Source organism: Manacus candei, unplaced genomic scaffold (assembly GCF_025592945.1).
Source record: "Manacus candei isolate 608988 ecotype Guabito, Panama unplaced genomic scaffold, ASM2559294v1 h1tg000557l, whole genome shotgun sequence".
Lineage (NCBI taxonomy): Eukaryota > Metazoa > Chordata > Aves > Passeriformes > Pipridae > Manacus > Manacus candei.
Genome location: NW_026138605.1, coordinates 1 through 20,958, shown reverse-complemented (window position 1 = coordinate 20,958; position 20,958 = coordinate 1). Strand labels below are relative to the sequence as shown.

Genomic DNA, 20,958 nt, shown 5'->3' with positions numbered 1-20,958 from the left:
GGATGTTTTTGGGCTGTTTCGGGTCCCTGTGAGGGGTCAAAAGTCGCGCTTCCCTCCCCGTTCCACCCAACCAATCACATCCCTCAACCTTCACCCTCACCCCGCCCCACCCAATCATCACCTCGGACACAAAACCCCCCTCATGATTCACCCAATCACACGCTCCGACACATCCCCCCCCCCCTCCGCAGAGCGCTCCTCCAATGGGGAGGCGCGTTACTGGGGGGTGCCCAGAGCCAAGATGGCGGCGGCGGAAGTGCCCCCAAACTGGCCTTTTTCACCCCAAAATTCTCTTTTCGCCCTTTTTTGCCCGGACCCTCCTTTTTTTGCCTCCCCCCCCCGATTTGTTCCCTAACAAGAGGAAACGAACCCACCCCTGACTCCCCCCGGGACCCCCCCGGACCCCCCAGCTCAGCCCACGCCTGGTGCACAACGAGAGCTTTATTTGGGATCACACCGGGATCACACCCGGATCCAACCGGTCCCACTGGGATCCAACTGGTCCCACTGGGATCCCGCTGGGAGCGGCGCCCCATCAGTTGGTGGAGGGTCTGTGGGGAGAGAAAGGAAGGGGGTGGTCAGGGAAGGGACCCCCCGAAAAACCCCCCCAGAACAGAAAGGGACCTCCCAAGACCCCCACGGACAGACAGGGACCACCCCCCCCAAAAATCCCCCAGAACAGACAGGGAGCCACCAAGGCCCCCCAAAGAACAGACCCCCCAAACAGGGCCAGGACCCCCTAAACAGTGTCAGGGACCCCCCAAACAGTGCCAGGGACCCCTCAAACAGGGCCAGGACCCCCCCGGCAGTGCCAGGACCCCCCAAACAGTGCCAGGGACCCCTCAAACAGGGCCAGGACCCCCCAGCAGTGCCAGGCCCCCCGTACTTGGCCCACTCCACGTTGAGGATCAGGTGGTCGTATCCGAAGCCGGAGACGCCGGCGATGGCCCGGGCGGCGTCCTCGCGCCGGTGGAAGCTGATGAAGGCAAAGCCCTTTTTGGGGGGCAAAGAGGAGGATGAGGAAGGATCAGGGGGGGCTCCCCTGGGCCCCCCCAACCCCTCAGGGCCCCCCTGCCCACCTTGGACTGCCCGGTGGTCTTGTCCTTGGCCAGGTAGATGCGGGAGATGGAGCCGAAGGGCCGGAAGAGCTCCTGCAGGTCGGTCTCGCGCGTGTCCTCGGACAGGTTGGTGACCCGGATGGTGGCATTGTCGTCGGCTGGGGGGCACACGGGGGGCTCAGGGGGGCTGGGGGGGTCCCGAAGCCCCCCCGGGTGCCCCTGGAGCGGCTCTTACCCCTGCGGTTGGGCTGCATGGACTCCCCTCTGCGGCTGGCGCCGTCCCGCAGGCTGGGCGGGACGTACTTGCCCGTCTTGCTCACCTGGGACTGCACCGGCTCCGGCTCTGCGGGCACGGGGGGTGAGACCCCAAACAGTGACCCCAAACAGTGTCCCAGGGACCCCAACACTGTCTCAGTGACCCCAAACCTGGGACTGCACCGGCTCCGGCTCTGCGGGCACGGGGGGTGAGACCCCAAACAGTGACCCCAAACACCCCAGTGACCCCAAACAGTGTCCCAGGGACCCCAAACAGTGTCCCAGGGACCCCAAACCTGGGACTGCACCGGCTCCGGCTCTGCCGGCACGGGGGGCACGGGGGGTGAAACCCCGTCCCAGGGACCCCAAACAGCATCCCAGTGACCCCAAACACTGTCACAGTGACCCCAACACTGTCCCAGTGACCCCAAACCCCATCCCAGTGACCCCAAACCCCCTCCCAGTGACCCCAAACCCCCTCCCCTGACCCCAAACCCCCTCCCAGTGACCCCAAACCCCATCCCCTGACCCCAAACCCCCTCCCAGTGACCCCAAACCCCGTCCCAGTGACCCCAAACCCCCTCCCAGTGACCCCAAACCCCCTCCCCTGACCCCAGCCCCGGCTGGGGGTGTCCTACCCCCCGGCAGCTTCTCCTTCTCCCCCGTGGAGAGCCCCAGCTGCTCGGCCAGCTCCTTCTGCATGGGGCCCAGCGTGTCCTTGTAGGGGCAGCGCGTGGTCCAGTGGTCGCCCTTGCAGATGCGGCAGGACACGATTTTCTGCCCCTTCAGCTTGTTCATGGGGTCCTCCTCCTCCTGGCAGTTCAGGTCCTGCGGGCACAGCGGGCACGGTGGGCATGGGGGGCACGGGGGCAGGGACACAGCTGGGGCAGGGATACCTGAGACCCCCAAACAGCTGGGACAGGGACACACCTGGGACAGGGACACACCAGGGGCTCCCTGACACCCCCCTGGGTGACAGGGACACACCTGGGACAGGGACACACCAGGGGCTCCCTGACACCCCCCTGGGTGACAGGGACACACCTGAGCCCCCCCACCTGTACAGGGCCACACCTGAGCCCCCCCAGGGGACAGGGCCACACCTGAGCCCCCCCCACCTGTACAGGGCCACACCTGACCCCCCCAGCCCCCCTGACCTCCTTGCTGGTGATGAAGGTCATGAAGACGTCGTCGCTCACGGTCGTCGTGGCCACGTTGGGCCCGGGGGCGTCGAACTCCGAGTTCCCAAACTTCTTCCAGTTCTGGGAGCGGGAACAGTGGGAAAGGGAACAGTGGGAAAGGGAACAGAGGGAAAGGGAACAGAGGGAAAGGGAACAGTGGGAGAGGGAACAGTGGGAAAGGCACGGGAACATCCCGGGAAACCCGGGGGGGAAGGTCGGGGAGGAAAGTGGGGGGATGGAAGGGGAAAAGGTGGTGGTGGGAAATCCCTCCACATTCCCAAGGGAATCCCCTTTCCAAATGGAATCCCATTCCCAGGGAAGTCACTCCCCATTCCCACGGGAATCACTGCCATTCCCAAGGATTCCCCCCATTCCCACAGGAATCCCCCCATTCCCACGGAATCCCCCCATTCCCAGGGGAATTCTCTCACCTTCCGACGGGCCACGGCCTTGGAGGCCTTCCTGGTCTCGATGCGGAAGGTCCGGATGATCTGGGAAAACAGGGAAAACCAGGGATTGGGGCCGGGGGAGGGGCGGGAGGGGCACCTGGGGCCACACCTGGGGGCACCTGAGCCCACCTGAGCCCACCTGAGCCCACCTGAGCCTCACCTTGACCTTGCGTCCATCCTCCTCCTCCCGGTATTCCGTGATGGTTTTGATGTTCCCGTTGATCAGCTCCTTGGGGGACGGGAGGGGCCCTGCAGAGACACGGGGGGGGGCCAGGGCCAGGTGAGACCCCCCAGGGGTGATCCAGGGCCATGTGAGACCCCCCAGGGGTGACCCAGGGCCAGGTGAGACCCCCAGGTGTGACCCAGGGTCAGGTGAGACCCCCCCAGGGCTGGCCCAGCTCTCACCTCCCTTGAGCAGCTCGGCCTCGGCGCTGGAGGGGCCCCCCAGGACCCCGGGCAGGGGGAGGTCCTTCAGCAGCTCACTCGTGATGCATTTGTCTGGGGGGACAGGAAACTGCTCACCTGGGCACAGGTAACACCCACCTGGGCACAGGTGACCCCCTCAACTGGGGGGAGACACCCCCTTCACCTGGGCACAGGTGACACAGGTGACACCCCCGGCAGGTGTGACTCACCATCCTCTCCTCCCTCCTCCTCCACCTGGTCAGCCCAGCTGGGCTTGGAGCTGCCGGGGGGGGAAAAACCACCTCAGACCCCCCTGTCACCCCTCAGACCCCCCTGTCACTGTCCCTCCCCTCAGACCCCCCTGTCACTGTCACCCCCCCCCTCAGACTCCCCTGTCACCCCTCAGACCCCCCGTCACTGTTACCCCCCCTCAGACCCCCCTGTCACTGTCACCCCCCTCTCAGACTCCCCCATCACTGTTACCCCCCCTCAGACCCCCCTGTCACCCCTCAGACCCCCCTGTCACTGTTACCCCCCCCCTCAGACCCCCCTGTCACCCCTCAGACCCCCCTGTCACTGTTACCCCCGCCCTCAGACCCCCCTGTCACCCCTCAGACCTCCCTGTTACTGTCACCCCCCCCTCAGACACCCCTGTCACTGTCACCCCCCCTCAGACACCCCTGTCACTGTCACCCCCCCCCTCAGACCCCCCCGTCATTCCCCCCCGGGGTCATGGTTTCCTCCCCTTCAGGGTCCTTCCAGGACCCCCCACAGGGGCCAACTGGGACCCTCCGGGACCCCCGTCCGGGACCCGCCAGGCCCCGGGACCCCGCAGGCCTCAGCCCCGCTCCCGGTTCCCTTTCCCCCCTCCCAGGCCCGATGCTCCCCAAACCCGAATCCCGCTCCCGAATCCAACCCCAAACCCCCCCGAATACCCCAACCCCCCCCAAATACCCCAAACCCCCCCAAATACCCCAAACCCCCCCAAATACCCCAAACCACCCCCAAATACCCCAAACCCCCCCAAATACCCCAACCCCCCCCAAATACCCCAACCCCCCCCAAATACCCCAAACCCCCCCAAATACCCCAAACCACCCCAAATACCCCAACCCCCCCAAATACCCCAAACCACCCCAAATACCCCAAACCCCCCCAAATACCCCAAACCCCCCCGAATACCCCAAACCACCCCCAAATACCCCAACCCCCTCCGCTAAGCGCGCCCGTCCCCCCCGTCCCCCCTCACTCGAAGTCCCCGGTCGGCATCGCCTCCGCCGCCCTCACGCTCCCAACCGGAAGGAGCCGCCGCCACTTCCGGCAGGAACAGGCCGCGCGCGGGGCATGACGGGAGGCGGTTGCTTAGCAACGCCCCCTGGGGCCCTGCGGCCTACTCGGGGCAACAAAAAGTTATAGATAAAGGTTTATAATTTATAGGCGCGATTTATTTGAAGAAATATTACAACATATAAAAACTACATAAAGTATCGAGTCCCACTTGTACAAAGCGGCCGCGGGGGTTCGGGAGAATTGCAATAAAAACGGGGGAGCGGGGCCGGGCCTGGCGGGGGGGGGGGGAACAGTGGAGAGAGGGAGGGGCTGGGGGGGATGTGTAAAATAAAAAAGAAATAAAAACCAAATGGAAAGCAAAGTGAAAATAATGAAAATTAAAACAGAAGAAAAGCGGAAAAAAAATTTAGAAAAAGCAGGAAAAAGAGGGAAAAAAGATAAAAAGGCAAGGGAAAAAAGAGGGGAAAAGGGGGGGAAGAAAGAGAAATACAGTCAAAAGGGGAAGGAAAAATAAGAGGAAAAAAGAGGAAAAAATGAGCGGGGAAAAGGGGGAAAAAAGAAAAAAAAAGAAGAAAAAAGAGAAAAAATAAAAAGAGAAAAAATTGGAAAAACGAGAAAAAAAGAGAAAAAAAAAGAGAAAAAAAATAGAGGGGGAAAAAAAGAAAAACAAAGCAAAGCAAAAATCCCCAGAAAAGCCCAAACCAGCCAAACCAACCCAAGCAGCCCCAGGCCCCCTGACCCCCCCAGGGGTCTCTCCGGGCTCCGCCGCCGCCTCAGCCGGTGGCTTCCAAGGGCTCCAACGGCTCCATCGGTGCCACCCGGGAACCTGCGGGGACAGCGGGGACACAGTGACACCGGGGACACCTGGGGACACCCCTGACAACAGGGACACCCCTGACAACAGGGACACCGGGGACACACCGTGGACACCCCTGACAATGGGGACACCAACAGGGACCCCGGGAGGGGACGGTGACACCCCAAACCCACCAACCCCAACAGGGACCCCTGGGAGGGGACGGTGACACTGGTGACCCCCCTGACCCCAATGGGGACCCCTGGGAGGGGACGGTGACACTGGTGACCCCCCTGACCCCAATGGGGACCCCTGGGAGGGGACGGTGACACCCCCACACCCACTGACCCCAATGATCCTACCTGGGACCCCCAGGAGGAGATGGTGACACCAGTGACCTCCCTGACCCCAAATGGTGACCCCCCTGACCCCAATGGTGACCCCAATGGTGACCCCCTGTGCCGGTCACTCACCGGCCGTGTCCTGGCGCAGTTTGGCCACAGCGCAGGCCTTGATCTCCAGCCCGATGGCCTTGGCCAGGGGAGGGGGCACCGCGTTGCCCACCTGGACAACGGGGACACCGGTGACACCGGGACCACCAGGGACACCGGTGACACCAGGACCACCGGTGACACCGGGACCACCAGGGACACCGGTGACACCGGGACCACCAGGGACACCAGGGACACCGGGACCACCAGGGACACCGGTGACACCAGGACCACCGGTGACACCGGGACCACCAGGGACACCAGTGACACCGGGACCACCAGGGACACCAGGACCACCAGGGACACCGGGACCACCAGGGACACCGGTGACACCGGGACCACCAGGGACACCGGTGACACCAGGACCACCGGTGACACCGGGACCACCAGGGACACCGGTGACACCGGGACCACCAGGGACACCAGGGACACCAGGGACACCGGTGACACCAGGACCACCAGGGACACCGGGACCACCAGGGACACCGGGACCACCAGGGACACCGGTGACACCGGGACCACCAGGGACACCGGGACCACCAGGGACACCGGGACCACGAGGATAATGGGACAACAGTGACACTGGTGACACCACGGTAACAGGACAACAGGGACAGCGGGACACCGGGACACGGGGACAGCGGGACACTGGGACAGCGGGACACCAGGACACTGGGACAGCGGGACACTGGGACACCGGGACATGGGGACAGTGGGACACTGGGACAGTGGGACACCAGGACACTGGGGACAGTGGGACACGGGGACAGTGGGGACAGTGGGACACGGGGACAGTGGGGACACCAGGGCACTGGGACACCGGGACACTGGGACAGTGGGGACAGCGGGACACTGGGACAGCGGGACACTGGGACAGTGGGACACCAGGACACTGGGGACAGCGGGACACTGGGACAGCGGGACACTGGGACAATGGGACAGTGGGACAGCGGGGCCACGGCACCGTCACAGGGCCACCACCACGGCAGGGCCTGCACCGACCTGTCTGTGCTTATCCAGGATGTTCCCGAAGAGCCGGTAGGTGTCCGGGAACCCTTGGGAACGGGCACATTCCCTCACGCTCACCACCCGGTGCTGCTCCGGGTGCAACACCCGGCCCTGCGACGCCGACACAGACGCCGAGGGTTGGGACGGGCACCGGGGTCCCCCGGCACCCCCCGCCCTCCCCGGCGGCCCCCACGGCCTCGGGGGCCCCCCACCTGCTTGCCCATGGGCTCGGGGTTGGTGACGGTGGTGCTGAAGAACCCGTCCCACTCCAGGCGCCCGTAGAGCCCGGCCCAGTGGTTGTGCCGGTTGCCGGTGTGGGGGAGGCACCAGGGGATGAGGGTGTTGAACTGCCGGTCGGCCGGGTCGCACGGCTTCCCTGGGAAGGTGACGGCCGTCAGTTTGGGGGGACGAACCCACCCATGGACTTCTTTGGGGGGTCCATCCACCCCCCAGACCCACCCTCGGCGCAGGAGCAGACGCCGCGCAGGGCCCCGGAGCTGCTCCGGCCGTTCTTCCTCTCGTGGTGGGTGTAGCGCAGCTTCCGCGTGGTCGTCCCGTCCGACAGGCGCACCTCGATGTTGGGCAGGTCCCTCCAGTCGGAGCCGGGCGCCAGCGGGATGTGCCGCATCCGCGCCGCCACCAGCGCGCTCATGTCCTGCCGGGGGCACGGCACGGGGTCACCGCGGGGGGACGGCGGCACCGCGGGGTCACCGTGGAGGGATGGCGGCCACCTTGGGGTCACCGTGGGGGGACAGCAGCCACCTCAGGGTCACCGTGGGGGGACGGTGGCCACCTCGGGGTCACCGCGGGGGGATGGTGGCCACCTTGGGGTCACCGTGGGGGGACAGCAGCCACCTCAGGGTCACCGTGGGGGGACGGTGGCCACCTCGGGGTCACTGCGAGGGGATGGTGGCCACCTCGGGGTCACCGCGGGGGGATGGTGGCCACCTTGGGGTCACTGTGGGGGGACAGCAGCCACCTCAGGGTCACCGTGGGGGGACGGAGGCCACCTCGGGGTCACTGCGAGGGGATGGTGGCCACCTCGGGGTCACCGCAGGGGAACGGCGGCCACCTTGGGGTCACCGCGGGGGGATGGCGGCCACCACGGCAGCGCCGGGGGCCGGGAGGGGGAGAGGGGGGTTCCTGAGGGCTATGGGTGGTTCCTGGTGGCCCCACCAGTTCCCAGCAGCTCCACGAGTTCCCAACACCTCCACCAGTTCCCAACCAGTTCCCAGCAGCTCCACCAGTTCCTAACCAGTTCCCAACACCTCCCCCAGCCCCATTTTTGGGACAGTCACCCCAGGGAGGCCTTGGGGACACTCCCTCCCCCGGGAGCACCCTCGACCCTCTCCCAGTTGCCCCCAGTTGCTCCCAGTTGCCCCCAGTTGCCCCCAGTTGCTCCCAGTTGCCCCCAGTTGCTCCCAGTTGCTCCCAGCCCAGCCCCGCGCCCGGCCCACCTTGCAGATGTGATCCCTGAGGATGGGCTGGTACTGGGAGCCGCGGATCTGCCGCTGGAACCAGGACTGGGGCTCCCCGTTGTAGGAGATCTCCAGGGCCGAGGCCCCGTTCCGGATCTCGGGCAGGTCCGACATCGTGTCCCGCACCGTGATGGTGCGGAAGGGCCCGGAATACGTCCTGGGGGAGGGAGGGAGGGAGGGAGGGGGGAGCCGTCAGCCGGCGGGACCTCCCGTCCCCGGCCCGGCGGTGGCCCCAGGAGGGGCCTCACCTGGTGATGTTGCTGACGAACTTCTTGTCGTCCACGACGACGCTGAGCTGGCAGGCCCGCGGCGCGAACACGTGCAGCGGCTCCGGGAACATCGGCAGCTTCTCGCCCGGAGCCGCCGCCAGCACGATGGCCCGGCGCCGGGTCTGGGCCACCCCGTACTGCCCGGCCTGGGGGGACAGGGGACACCTCCTGAGGGCACCGCGGGGTGACCCCGCAGAGGCGGGAACGGGGGAGCACAGGGGGTCAAGTGGTTCTTTGGAACGGGAAGGGACAATTCCTGGGGGAACCGGGGAGTCCTCGGAGAGCTGGGAATGGCCCCGGGTCACCCCAGGGGTCAAGTGCTCCTTTAAAGGACCAATTCCCTTCCTTTGGGAACGTCCCCAAAGCCACCCAAGGAGTCAAGTGACCAGTTCCCTTCCTCTGGGAACGTCCCCAAAGCCACCCAAGGAGTCAAGTGACCGGTTCCCTTCCTCTGGGAACACCCCCAAAGCCACCCAAGGAGTCAAGTGACCAGTTCCCTTCCTTTGGGAACGTCCCCAGGTCACCCCAGGAACCGACTGCCCTCCTGAAGAACCAGGTCCCCTCCTTTGGGAACGTCCCCAAAGCCACCCAAGGAGCCAAGTGACCAGTTCCCTTCCTCTGGGAACGTCCCCAAAGCCACCCAAGGAGCCAAGTGACCGGTTCCCTTCCTCTGGGAACGTCCCCAAAGCCACCCAAGGAGCCAAGTGACCAATTCCCTTCCTTTGGGAACGTCCCCAAAGCCACCCAAGGAGCCACCCACCCAACTCCCCCTCGGGATGGGACGACCCAGGGCGGGCCCAGGTGCCAGAAAAGGGGGTTTTTCCCCCCAGCCCCCCCCAGCCCCACCTGGAGCACCCCGAAGGTGCACTGGTAGCCCATGCGGACGAGGCAGCGCAGGGTGAGCTTGAGCACCATGGAGCGCTTGAAGGACACGAAGTTCCGGACGTTCTCCAGCAGGAAGAAGCGGGGCCGGTAATAATCGCAGTAGCTGCCGGGCACAGGGGCAGGGGCACGTTGGAGGCGGGGTGGGGAGGGGCCTCCCCCGCCCCAAAAGGCCCCTCCCCGGCGCCCACCTGAGGAAGGAGACCACCAGGGAGTTCTTGAACTTGGAGTAGGTGCGGGAGTTGAAGCGGTTCATGCCGCTGAAGCCCTGGCAGGGGGGGCCCCCGCAGAGCATCTCCACGTCCCCCTTCTGGGGCAGCTTCTGGCCCAGCGAGTTGGTTTTCTCGCCGGCCATGACCAGCTTGAGCAGCACGTTGCAGTCCTCGGTGAACACCGTGGTGCCGGGGTTGTTGAGCCGGAACGCCTGCGCCGCCGGCTCCCACATCTCGATGGCCCACAGCGTCTCCGAGACCCCTGCGGGCACCCACACGGGGTCAGCGGGGCACGGGGGGGGCAGCGGGATGGGATGGCACATGGGGGGGTCAGTGGGGCACACGGGGGGTCAGCGGGGCACACGGAGGTCAGTGGGATGGGATGGCACATGGAGGGGTCAGCGGGGCACACAGGGGTCAGCGGGGCACACAGGGGTCAGTGGGGCACACGGGGGGGTCACTGGGATGGGATGGCACATGGAGGGGTCACCCAGGCACACAGGGGGTCACCCAGGATGGGATGGCACATGGGGGGGGTCAGTGGGATGGGATGGCACACGGGGGGTCAGTGGGGCACACAGGGGGTCACTGGGATGGGATAGGGGGCATTTGAGGGGGGGGAGAGGCAGGGAGAGAGGGGGAGGGTGGGAAGGGGGTGAGGGATGTGGAGGAGGGTTTGGAGAGCGGGAGAAGGGGGTGGAGGACATGGATCTGGAGAACATGGGGAAGGGTCTGGAGAACAAGGAGAAAGGGCTGGAGAACATGAGGAAGGGGCTGGAGAACACGAGGAAGGGGCTGGAGAACATGAGGAAGGGGCTGGAGAACACGAGGAAGGGGCTGGAGAACATGAGGAAGGGGCTGGAGAACAGGGATCTGGAGAACAGGGATCTGGAGGACAGGGATCTGGAGGACAGGGATCTGGAGAACAGGGATCTGGAGAACAGGGGTCTGGAGAACAGGGGTCTGGAGAACATGGGACCCCAGAGGGCAATGCCAGGACTGACCTGCCTGGTGGAAGCCCTCGGACAGCCCCCCACAGCCGGAGAACACGTCCAGGGTCCGTAACTTGGGCAGTTTGGGCTCGGCCTGTTCCTCGCTCTGCTCGGAGCTCACCGGCCTCCCTTTGCCTTTCCCTGGAAGAGCCACACCCAGGGCCAGGTCACTCCCTCCTGCTCCTCCTCCTCCCTCAGCCCAGCGCCTCCCACCCTCTTCCCGCCCGGAATTGGGAAGGGAAGCCCCTCACTGCCCCCTCTTCCCCCCAGCAGCCTGGGAGAGCATTCCCAAGGAGCTGATGGAGGCAGGGATAATTCCCAGGGCTCTCCCCGGGTTGGGAATGGGATCCAAAGCCCGAGGTTACGGAGCAGAGGGTTGGGGGGTGAAACCCCTCAAGGATCAGGTGGTTTCCAAAGGATGAAAGGCCCCAAAAAGGCCGTTCCAGGATGGGGGGGGGGATCACTCACCTTTCCCCTTCCCCTTCCCCTTCCCTTTGTTCCCAGAGCTCCGGGCGTGGTTGGGGGGATCCTCAAAGCTCTTGGTTTTGGCGTTGTAAGCCTGGGAAAGGGACAAACCAAGGATTTGGGATGGACAGGGAGGAGGGGCTGGAGAGCACCAGGACAGTCCCAGCTCGGGAATAACGGGATTGCCAAAAAAACCCCACCCTCAGAGCTGCAAAAACAAAGGCCAGAAGCAGGGAGTGGTTCCAGGATTCCATGAAATTGGACCCCCAGGGACACATCCAGACCCCAGGGATACATCCAGACCCCAAGGACACATCCAGACCCCCCAGGGACACATCCAGACCCCAAGGACACATCCAGACCCCCCAGGGACACATCCAGACCCCAAGGACACATCCAGGGACACATCCAGACCCCCCAAGGACACATCCAGACCCCAAGGACACATCCAGGGACACATCCAGACCCCCCAAGGACACATCCAGACCCCAAGGACACATCCAGATCCTCAGGGACACATCCAGGGACACATCCAGACCCCCCAAGGACACATCCAGACCCCCCCAGGGACACATCCAGACCCCTCAGGGACACATCCAGATCCTCAGGGACACATTCAGACCTCCCCCAGGGACACGTCCAGACCCCAGGGACACATCCAGGGACACATCCAGACCCCTCAAGGACACATCCAGACCCCAGGGACACATCCAGGGACACATCCACATCCCAAGGACACATCCAGACCCCCCAAGGACACATCCAGCCCCCCTGACTTAGTACCCAGCTCATCCCCCAGGACGTCAGACCCAGCCACAAACCCACAGAAACCCCCCCCCCGGAGAAGCTCCACCAAACCCCTGGTGGGCTCCAGCCCCTTCCAAGCCCCCTGGAAGGTCCCTTCCCTCACCTCCAGGAAGTAGAAGCGGTCCAGGCCCCCCGAGGAGTAGTCCTGGATGCTCTGGGTCAGGTCCTCCCCGTAGACGACGGAGCAGCGACCCTGCACGGCCCGGAACTCCACCGTGGCCTCCTCGTCGCTCCAGTAGAGCAGGTTGATGTCGGCGTGGTAACTGGCCTTCGTGGACTTGTGCGTGTTCTCGGGCCTGCAGGGAGCCAGGATTCCCAGGGGACACCCCTCGGGTCAGGGGGGGTCGTCCCGGGGGCGTTTTCCGGGAGGTTCCCGAGGGGTTCCAAAGGGTGACACCAAAAAAAAGGGGGTTTTGGGGGGCTGGGAGGGAATTGGGGGTGGAGGTGGGGATTGGGGGTTTAAAGACAAAGAGGGGCCGAGGGGATCGGGGGGGGATCCCAACACATCCCAAAAAAACCACCCCCCGGATGAGGGGAATGTTCCCACTCCTGGGAACCGACCCCCGACCCTCCAACGGCTCAGAGCCTTCCCCGGCCCCCCGAAACCCACCTGTAGAACTTGTAGATGGTGAGTTTGATGTCGGCCTCGTTGGGTTTGCCGTTGCTGCGGAGGTTGCAGAAGATGCCCTTGATCCTGCCCACCCGGTACGGGTCGGGCGCGTCCAGGTTGCTGCCCTTGATGTACTCCGAGTACTTGCGGTAGTGCTCGGGGTGCAGCTCCTCGTCCACCGCCTCCTTCTTGGGCCTCTTGGCCGGGCTGGCCGGCTTCACGCTGGGAAACGGGACACAGGGGAGGGAAGTGGCCAAAAAACCCCCCCGGGGACGCCGCGTCGGGCCGAGGGTCGGGCTCGAGGGGCTGAGGGTTGGACTCGAGGGGCTGAGGGTTGGACTCGAGGGGCTGAGGGTCGGGCTCGAGGGGCTGAGGGTTGGACTCGAGGGGCTGAGGGTCGGACTCAAGGGGCTCTGCCAACCTGAACTCTTTGGGTTTATAGGAACGTCCTCAATTTTATAGGAACACCTTTGTTTTTATAGGAACACCCTCATTTTTATAGGAACACCTCTATTTTTATAGGAACACCTTCATTTTTATAAGAACACCTCCATCTTTACAGGAACACCTTTGTTTTTATAAGAACACCTTCATTTTTATAGGAACACCCTCATTTTTACAGGAACACCCTCATTTTTACAGGAACACCTTTATCTTTACAAGAACACCTCCATTTTTACAGGAACACCTCCACCTTTACAGGGACACCTCCATTTTTATAAGAACACCTCCATTTTTACAGGAACACCTCCATTTTTATAGGAACACCTCCACCTTTACAGGAACACCTCCACCTTTACAGGGACACCTCCATTTTTACAGCAACCCCTCCACTTTTAACCCAAACTTCGGGAATTTCGGGTCTCGCCCGCCCCGTTCACAGCCCGGAGCCACCGCCCAAAAACCCCACGTTCTGCTCCCAAAATCCCACTCCCCCCCCAAAAAAACCCCTCCTGGGACACCCACCTGAAGGAGAAGGCGTCGGGCAGGAGGTAGACGCCGTCGCCCACGCGGTACCGGACGCCGTTCTTGGTGGCCACGGCGTAGAACATCTTCCCGTCCACCTCCTCCAGGGGCTCGGCCACCTTGGGGATCTCCTTGTGCCTCACCTCGTCCAGGCGCGCGCAGCTCATGCAGAACCTGCGGGGAAGGGGTGGGAAAGGGGAGTCCGGAGGTCCCAGAGGGAAGATCCCGGGGTTCCCGCGCCCGGAATTCCCTCACTTGTACTTGTTGTCCTCGCTGGGCTGGCTGGTGGGCGGCGTCTCGAAGCGGGCGTACTCCTGGTCGTACCACATCTGGTAGAAGTAGGTCCTGCCGTCGTCCTCCGCCATCCTGATCTCCATGTCCAGCCCGCCCTGCCGGCAGGGAGGGATCACCGGGATCGGCCGCGCTTCCCGCCGGACCGGGACGCCGGGACGGGCCCCCCCGGCTCATCGCCCACCTCCAGGGACCAGCTCTCCGAGGGCGCCTTGTAGACGACGGTGACCTTGCCGTGGATGTAGGAGAGCTGCATGTCCTCGCACTCGTCCACCAGGAACAGCTCCAGCGGGTCCGACGTGGCCCCCAGCACCGTGTCGGAGCCGGGGCAGAACCAGTGGGCGTGGAACATCTGCCCGCTGCTGTCCTCCCACATGGCCGTCACCCTGCGGAGCCCGGGCCGTCAGGGCGGCGTTCCCACCAGGAATGGGGCCGTCAGGGTGGCGTTCCCACGGGAATGGGGTGTCAGGGCGGCGTTCCCACCGGGAATGGGGCCATTGGGGTGGTGTTCCCACTGGGAATGGGGTGTCAGGGTGGCATTCCCACTGGGAATGGGGTCATCGGGGTGACATTCCCACTGGGAATGGGGCTGTCAGGGCTGTGTTCCCACCTGGAATGGGGCCTGAGGGCAGCAGGGACACCCACCTGGCCAGGTAGAGGGGCTTGGTGGGGTCGTCGGGGCTCACGGACACGCAGTCTCCCACCTCCAGGGTCTCGTTGTCGATGCAGACCCGCTGGTAGTAATCCTTCTTCCCGTCGCTCTGCGGGGCCGGGGGGGGTTACACCAACCCGGGGGGGCAGTTACACCCACCCAGGGGGGCAGTTACACCCACCCAGGGGGGCAGTTACACCCACCCAGGGGGGCAGGGGGGGGTTACACCCACCCAGGGGGGGGTTACACCCACCCAGGGGAGCAGTTACACCAACCCAGGGGGGGTTACACCCACCAAGGGGGTGGTTACACCCACCCAGGGGGGCAGGGGGGGGTTACACCCACCCAGGGACACGGTCCCCCCGAGAAGGAGGGGAGGAGGGTCCTGCCTGGCCTCGCCTGGAGGGGTTCTCCCACCTGGATGGGTTCCCCCACCCATGGGATCCAACTCCGGTGTCACCTGGATGGGCTCCCTCACCTGGATGGGTTTCCCTCACCTGGATGGGTTTCCCTCACCTGGATGGGTTCCCTCACCTGGATGGGCCCCCCAACCCCACTCATGACCTCACCTGGATGGGTTTCCCTCACCTGGATGGGGTCCTTCACCTTTGACAGGTTCTCCTACTCTGGTCTCACCTGGATGGGCTCCCCCACCCAAGAGATCCTATTCTAGTGTCACCTGGATGGGTTCCCTCACCTGGATGGGCTCCCTCACCTGGATGGGTTTCCCTCACCTGGATGGTTTTCCCTCACCTGGATGGGTCCCCCAACCCCACCCATGACCTCACCTGGATGGGTTCCCTCACCTGGATGGGTCCCCCAACCCCACCCATGACCTCACCTGGATGGGTTCCCTCACCTGGATGGGTTTCCCTCACCTGGATGGTTTTCCCTCACCTGGATGGGTTTCCCTCACCTGGATGGTTTTCCCTCACCTGGGTGGATCCCCCAACCCCACCCATGACCTCACCTGGACGGGCCCCCTCCCCTGGACGAGTCCCCCCGCTCTGGTCTCACCTGGTCGGGTTCCCCCACCCCCGGGCCCCCACTCTGGCCTCACCTTGATGGGCTCCCCCACCCACGAGATCCGACTCTTGTTCTGCTTCTTCTTCCTGCCCTGGAGCATCTTCTTGGGCGACGGCATCTCGGGGATGTTGTCGTCCACCTCCTCGTCCTCGTCCGCCTCCCGCACGGCCAGGTTGGGGCACCTGGGCACGGGGGGGTCACCGGGGGGGTCACAGGGGGGGTGTCACCACGGGGGACACCCCCGGGGACATCCTTGGGGACCCTCACCCACCTCCTCTGCAGACAGGCCTGTTTGCTCCTCCCGCTGCCCCCGAACTTCACCATGTTCTGGCAGGCCTTGCACTTGCCACACTCGGGCTGTTGGCACACCTGGAGCGGGACGGGGGACGGGTGACACCGGGAACACCCCCCGGGACCGGGGTGGGCTCTGGGACGGCCCCACGGGGCCACCGGGACGGGAGGGGGAGGTCGGCTGGTCAAGGTGGGAATTGTCCTTCCAGATCCACCACTGCACCCCAGGACGGGTGAATTTGGTTGGTCAAGGTCAGAATTGAGCCTCAAGATCCACCACTGCACCCCAGGACGGGTTAATTTGGTTGATCAAGGTGGAATTGACCTCCAAGATCCACTATTGCATCCCAGGACGGGTTAATTTGGCTGATCAAGGTTGGAATTGACCTTAAAGATCCACCATTGCACCCCAGGACGGGCTAATTTGGCTGATCAAGGTCGGAATTGAGCCTCAAGACCACCCAGCCCAACCCAGGACGGGTTAATTTGGCTGATCAAGGTGGGAATTGACCCTCAAGACCACCCAGCCCAACCCAGGACAGGAGGCTGATGAAGGTCCCTTCCAACCTTGACCAACCAACAAGACCAACCAGCCCAACCCAGGACAGGATGTTGATCGAGGTTGGAAAAGCCCTTCAAGGCCAACCAGCCCACCCCAGATCCGTGTCCCCAGGGAGGTGACCCCCCCGCCGGTACCTCGCAGACGCCGCAGCGCCGGCGCTTCGTGGAGTTCTCCTTGTCCTCCTCCCGCTCGTCCTTCTCGATCTGCTCCGAGAAGAAGGTGTCGAAGATGTGGTACACCAGCTTGGTGGTCGTGGCCTTGGTGGGCCCCTTGTCCTTGTCGATGCGGGTGGGGTGGCGGATGGCCTGGCGCCGCACGGCTCGCCTGGGACACGGGCACGGCGCTCAGGGCGAGACAGGGAACAGGGAACGGCCCCCACGGGGTGCTGGGGCACCTTTGGGGTCCCCCAGGGCAGCACCAAGGGCAAGGCCGGGTTTGGGGGACCCAACCCAGTGACCTCCCGCCCTCGGAGCAGCACCAGGCACGGGGGGGTTGCGAGTTTTGGGAGGGTTTTCCCGATTTTGGGAGGGCTCTCCTGGTTTTAGGAGGGTTGCCCAGTTTTAGGAAATCCCCAACCCAACCCTCAACCCGATTCTCAACTCAACCCCCAACCAAACCCCCAACCCAACCCCCAACCAAACCCCCAACCCAACCCTCAACTCAACCCTCAACTCAACCTTCAACCTAACCCCCAACCCAACCCTCAACCCAACCCTCAACCCAACCCCCAACCCAACCCCCAACCAAACCCCCTACCCAACCCTCAACTCAACCCTCAACACGATTCTCAACTCAACCCTCAACTCAAGCCTCAACTCAACCCCCAACCCAACCCTCAACTCAACCTTCAAGTCAACCCCCAACCCAACCCTCAACTCAACCCCCAACTCAACCCCCAACCCACCCCCCAACTCACCCCAACCCCTTCTCCCCACCGACCTCCCCACGAAACCCCGCCGAGCCCCCGACCCCGCCACCCCTCCCGCGGCGCCGCCGCGCCCCAGACCCACCTCTTGCCCAGGGTGACCCCGGCCAGCTTGATGAGGTCCCTCATGCAGGGGGTGATGAGCACGGGGGGCTCGTCGCTGTCCCCGGCCTCGTCGTAGCTCTCCACCTGCTCCACCACGAACTGGGCGTGGCGCAGCAGCGAGTCCTCCGTGAACCGGTTGAAGTTGAGCCCCGCGGGGGGCACGGTGGTCTGTGGGGTCAGGGGAGGGGTCAGGAAGGGCTGGCTGACCCCTCCCACCTCCCCCAGTCGCCCGCTCCCAGGATCGGCGAGTGTCCCCCCCTGGGGACACTGACCCCAACACTGACCTCCCGGTGACCCCGGTGACCCCACCACTGACCCCACCACTGACCCCACCACTGACCCCAACACTGACCCCCCAGTGGCCCCGGTGACCCCACCACTGACCCCACCACTGACCCCACCACTGACTCCAACACTGACCCCCCCAGTGGCCCCGGTGACCCCAACACTGACCCCCCCAGTGGCCCCGGTGACCCCAACACTGACCCCCCCAGTGGCCCCGGTGACCCCAACACTGACCCCACCACTGGCTCCAACACTGACCCCAACACTGACCCCCCAGTGGCCCCGGTGACCCCAACACTGACCCCAGCACTGACCCCCCGGTGCCCCCGGTGACCCCAACACTGACCCCAACACTGACCCCAGCACTGACCCCCCGGTGCCCCCGGTGCCCCCAGCCCTGCCCCCACCTCGATCTTGTTGAGCAGGTCCTCGTAGCTGACGTCGGGGTTGTTCTGCAGGAACTCCACCACGATCTTGCTCATGTAGATCTTCTCCTGCATGAGGGCGAAGGTGGGCGCGTACTCCTCGCTCGGCTCCATCAGGATGTAATCCGCGAAGGCTGCCGGGAAACCGGGAATTCCGGGGGGAAAAAACGGGAATTCGGTCAAAAAATCCACCCCAGGGTTGGAGGGGGAGCGGCAGCTCGAGGTGGGACTGGGCCACAGAGCCAAGGGGGGAGAGAGGGACCCAAAGGGAGACCCCGAGGGGATGGGGGGGGAACACGGGGAGGGAGAAATAGGGGGGAAAGGGGGAAAGGGGGAGGAAAGGGGAGAAAGGGAGGAGGGAAAGAGGAGAAAGAGAGGAGGGAAAGAGGAGAAAAGAAGAAAAAAGAGGCCAAAAAAAGAGGCCAAAAAAAGGCCAAAAAGTAGCCAAAAGGGGAGGGAAATGTAGGTGGGAAAAGGAGAAAAGGGGGAGGGAAGAGTGAGAAAAGAGGAGAAAGAGAGGAGGGAAAGAGGAGAAAAATAAAAAAAAGAGGCCAAAAAATGGCCAAAAGAAGAGGCCAAAAAATGGCCAAAAAAAGGCCAAAAAGAAGCCCAAAGGGGAGGGAAAAATAGGTGGGAAAGGGAGAAAAGGGGGAGGAAAGGGGGAGAAAAGAGGAGAAAGAGAGGAAAGAAAGTGGAAAAAAGAACAAAAAAATAGGCCAAAAAATGGTCAAAAAAGGGTCAAAAAGTAGCCAAAAGGGGAGGGAAATGTAGGTGGGAAAAGGAGAAAAGGGGGAGGAAAGAGTGAGAAAAGAGAAGAAAGAGAAGAAAGAAAGAGGAGAAAAGAAAAAAAAGAGGCCAAAAAAAGAGGCAAAAAAATGGCCAAAAAATGGCCAAAAAAAGGCCAAAGGGGAGGGAAAAATAGGTGAAAAATAGGTGGGAAAAGGAGAAAAGGGGGAGGAAAGAGGGAGAAAAGAGGAGAAAGAGAAGAAAGAAAAGAAAGAGAAGAAAGAGAAGAAAGAGAAGAAAGAGAAGAAAGAGGAGAAAGAGAAGAAAAAAAGAGGCCAAAAATGGTCAAAAAAAGAGGCCAAAAAATGGCCAAAAAAAGGCCAAAAAAACCCTAAACCCCCCCAGAAAAGCCCAACCCCCCCCAGGAAGGCCCGGCGAGGCCCCACCTGTGCTGAAGCCGATCAGCGCCTTCTCCCCGCCGTCGAAGCCCGTGATCCACCAGGCGTTGATGGGCCCCAACTTCTTGGCTCTCACCCCTCCTGGAAAGCCCAGAGACCCCCCAGTTCCAGCTCCTGGGGGACTGAACCCCCCAGAGAGCAGCCCTGGTGCCCCCCAGGCCCCGTCCCTCACCGTCCAGGCAGGGGTTGTCGTCGTAGATGGGCTTGACGGCGCCACTGAAGTAGAGCTCGACGTTCCTCTCGATGAGCCCCGTGTCGAAGGGGCACAGGTGGCCCTGGCGGTCGTAGACGCTGCAGGGGAGACAAAAACAGAGCAGGGGGGGGTTTTTTAGAGGCTGAGAAGAAGAGGCCTCACAGACTCCAACCACTCTGAGGGATTTGCTGTGTTTAAGTTGTAATGAAACGCAGAAAACGCGTGTTGGGAGGTTGATTAAGGGAGAGGAGGCCTCGGGCCTGTTGGTCCTTGGTGGGCTCTGTCCTGGTGGAATGCAACAAAGAGGTTGTAAATTGGACAGGATGGATGTTTGGGGAGATGTGAAGGGCTGAGTAAAAGGGGTTTTAGTGAGACTGAAAAGCTGAAAAGTTCATGAAGAGGAAGGACAAGAGAATGAACCCCACGAGGCCGAAGAAAACGGAACGACCCCCAGGGATTCACCCAAAAGCCTCGAGCTCCACCTGAACCCCCCCTGATGTGAATATTATAACTAGGTGGTGTTATTGTAACAAACATTCACATAAAGTATTGCAATCCCTCACCAAAACTGCCTAAATCACCTGACTTCTCACTGAGAACTCAGGAGCTGCTTTGCCCAGCACCAGCCGGGGGGTCGCACCCCAGCGTGGCCCCAAATAAACACCTTTGCTGCTGCTCAGAGGCCCAAAAGTGTCCATGAGCAGCCCCTTTAGGCCGGTTTTGGAGCTCACCTGAAGGAGGTGACCCTGTGCTGGGGCAGAACTCACTCACCTGAAGGAGGTGACCTTGTGCTGGGGCAGAGCTCACCTGAAGGAGGTGACCCTGTGCTGGTTTTGGAGCTCACCTGAAGGAGGTGATGGGGCAGAGCTCACCTGAAGGAGGTGACCTTGTGCTGGGGAAGGTCCTCGTAGCTCTCAAACCCGTCCTCGTTGGCGTCGAACAGCGACAGCCGCTCGTCCGTCAGCATCTCCGGCTCCTCCAGCTGGGGGGGGACAAAAACAGGGATTGGGATCCCACAGGGATTGGGATCTTGGGGGGACAAACAGGGATTGGGATCCCACAGGGATTGGGATCTTGGGGGGGATACAGGGATTGGGATCCCACAGGGATTGGGATCCCACAGGGATTGGGATCTCACAGGGATTGGGATCCCACAGGGATTGGGATCCCACAGGGATTGGGATCTCGGGGGACAAACAGGGATTGGGATCCCACAGGGATTGGGATCTTGGGAGGACAAACAGGGATTGGGATCCCACAGGGATTGGGATCCCACAGGGATTGGGATCTTGGGGGACAAACAGGGATTGGGATCCCACAGGGATTGGGATCTTGGGAGGACAAACAGGGATTGGGATCCCACAGGGATTGGGATCCCACAGGGATTGGGATCTTGGGGGACAAA

General features: G+C 63.0%; 2 protein-coding genes across 2 annotated transcripts; both read right to left on the bottom strand.

The window, feature by feature from the left end:
* Positions 1–426: 426 nt before the first annotated feature.
* On the bottom strand, positions 427–4,700 carry LOC127465992 (eukaryotic translation initiation factor 3 subunit G). The gene is made up of 11 exons (XM_051776551.1): positions 4,598–4,700; positions 3,579–3,628; positions 3,349–3,441; positions 3,104–3,192; positions 2,926–2,985; positions 2,471–2,575; positions 1,952–2,141; positions 1,294–1,401; positions 1,080–1,216; positions 887–993; positions 427–551 (listed from the first exon to the last, which is right to left on the bottom strand). The coding sequence occupies exons 1-11, from the start codon at positions 4,615–4,617 to the stop codon at positions 536–538; spliced, it is 975 nt and encodes a 324-aa protein (XP_051632511.1). The 5' UTR covers positions 4,618–4,700; the 3' UTR covers positions 427–535.
* Positions 4,701–4,777: 77 nt separating this feature from the next.
* DNMT1 (DNA methyltransferase 1) lies at positions 4,778–20,535 on the bottom strand (the record flags this gene model as incomplete). The annotated part of the gene is made up of 25 exons (XM_051776552.1): positions 4,778–5,464; positions 5,908–5,998; positions 6,928–7,044; positions 7,146–7,309; positions 7,393–7,588; positions 8,391–8,568; positions 8,660–8,826; positions 9,527–9,668; positions 9,754–10,036; positions 10,779–10,907; positions 11,235–11,325; positions 12,142–12,334; positions 12,649–12,870; positions 13,615–13,788; positions 13,870–14,003; positions 14,090–14,291; positions 14,551–14,666; positions 15,618–15,765; positions 15,855–15,952; positions 16,571–16,760; positions 17,447–17,634; positions 18,159–18,310; positions 19,349–19,441; positions 19,533–19,651; positions 20,426–20,535. Coding segments are annotated over 25 exons (3,750 nt in total), but the record flags the coding sequence as incomplete, so codon positions are not given.
* Positions 20,536–20,958: the final 423 nt, after the last annotated feature.

Coding starts and splice junctions, on each gene's coding strand:
- LOC127465992 (XM_051776551.1), bottom strand. CDS start 4,617: ATGCCGACCGGGGACTTCGA. Junction 3,629..4,597: donor ATGCCGACCGGGGACTTCGA/GTGAGGGGGGAC, acceptor CCCCCCCGGCAG/CTCCAAGCCCAGCTGGGCTG. Junction 1,217..1,293: donor CATGCAGCCCAACCGCAGGG/GTAAGAGCCGCT, acceptor TGTGCCCCCCAG/CCGACGACAATGCCACCATC.